The sequence below is a fragment of the Paraphaeosphaeria sporulosa genome, assembly GCF_001642045.1.
Source record: "Paraphaeosphaeria sporulosa strain AP3s5-JAC2a unplaced genomic scaffold CC84scaffold_11, whole genome shotgun sequence".
Taxonomy (NCBI): Eukaryota; Fungi; Ascomycota; class Dothideomycetes; order Pleosporales; family Didymosphaeriaceae; genus Paraphaeosphaeria; species Paraphaeosphaeria sporulosa.
Window position 1 is genome coordinate 672,126 of NW_017253370.1, and position 861 is coordinate 672,986.

General features: G+C 58.3%; 1 protein-coding gene across 1 annotated transcript in view; it reads left to right on the plus strand.

Moving 5' to 3' along the window:
• The window catches only part of CC84DRAFT_1190196 (TPR-like protein), a gene marked incomplete at both ends in the record, with an annotated part of 4,152 nt that overhangs the window by 2,659 nt on the left and 632 nt on the right, over positions 1 to 861 (plus strand). Inside the window, one exon of the mRNA XM_018181104.1 lies at positions 32 to 820. Within this exon, the coding sequence (XP_018031357.1) occupies positions 32 to 820 (789 nt within the window). The remainder of the gene's footprint in view (positions 1 to 31; positions 821 to 861) is intronic.

Sequence of the window (861 nt, forward strand, 5' to 3'; positions counted from 1 at the left end):
GAATCAAGGCCGGTGGAATGAGGCCGAAGAGCTGAACGTGCAAGTGATGGAGACGTTCAAGAGAGTGCTTGGAGAGGAGCATCATTCCACGCTGACCAGCATGGCCAACCTGGCGTCGACGTTTTCGAATCAAGGCCGGTGGAATGAGGCCGAAGAGCTGGAGGTGCAACTGATGGAGACGAGCTTGAGGGTGCTTGGGAAGGAGCATCCTTCCACGTTGACCAGCATGAACAACCTGGCGTCGATGTACAGGAATCAAGGCCGGTGGAAGGAGGCCGAAGAGCTGGAGGTGCAAGTGATGGAGACGAGAGAGAGGGTGCTTGGGGAGCAGCATCCAGACACGCTGACCAGCATGGCCAACCTGGCGTCGACGTACAAGGATCAAGGCCGGTGGAAGGAGGCCGAAGAGCTGGAGGTGCAAGTGATGGAGACGAGAGAGAGGGTGCTTGGGGAGCAGCATCCAGACACGCTGACCAGCATGGCCAACCTGGCGTCGACGTACAAGGATCAAGGCCGGTGGAAGGAGGCCGAAGAGCTGGAGGTGCAAGTGATGGAGACGAGAGAGAGGGTGCTTGGGGAGCAGCATCCAGACACGCTGACCAGCATGGGTAACCTGGCGTCGACGTACATGAATCAAGGCCGGTGGAATGAGGCCGAAGAGCTAGAGGTGCAAGTGATGGAAACGAGAGAGAGGGTGCTTGGGGAGGAGCATCCTTCCACGCTGACCAGCATGGCCAACCTGGCAACGACGTACCTGAAACAAGGTCGGTGGAAGGAGGCTGAAGAGCTGAACGTGCAAGTGATGGAGACGAGAAAGAGGGTGCTTAGGGAGGAGCATCCAGACACGCTGACCAGCATGGG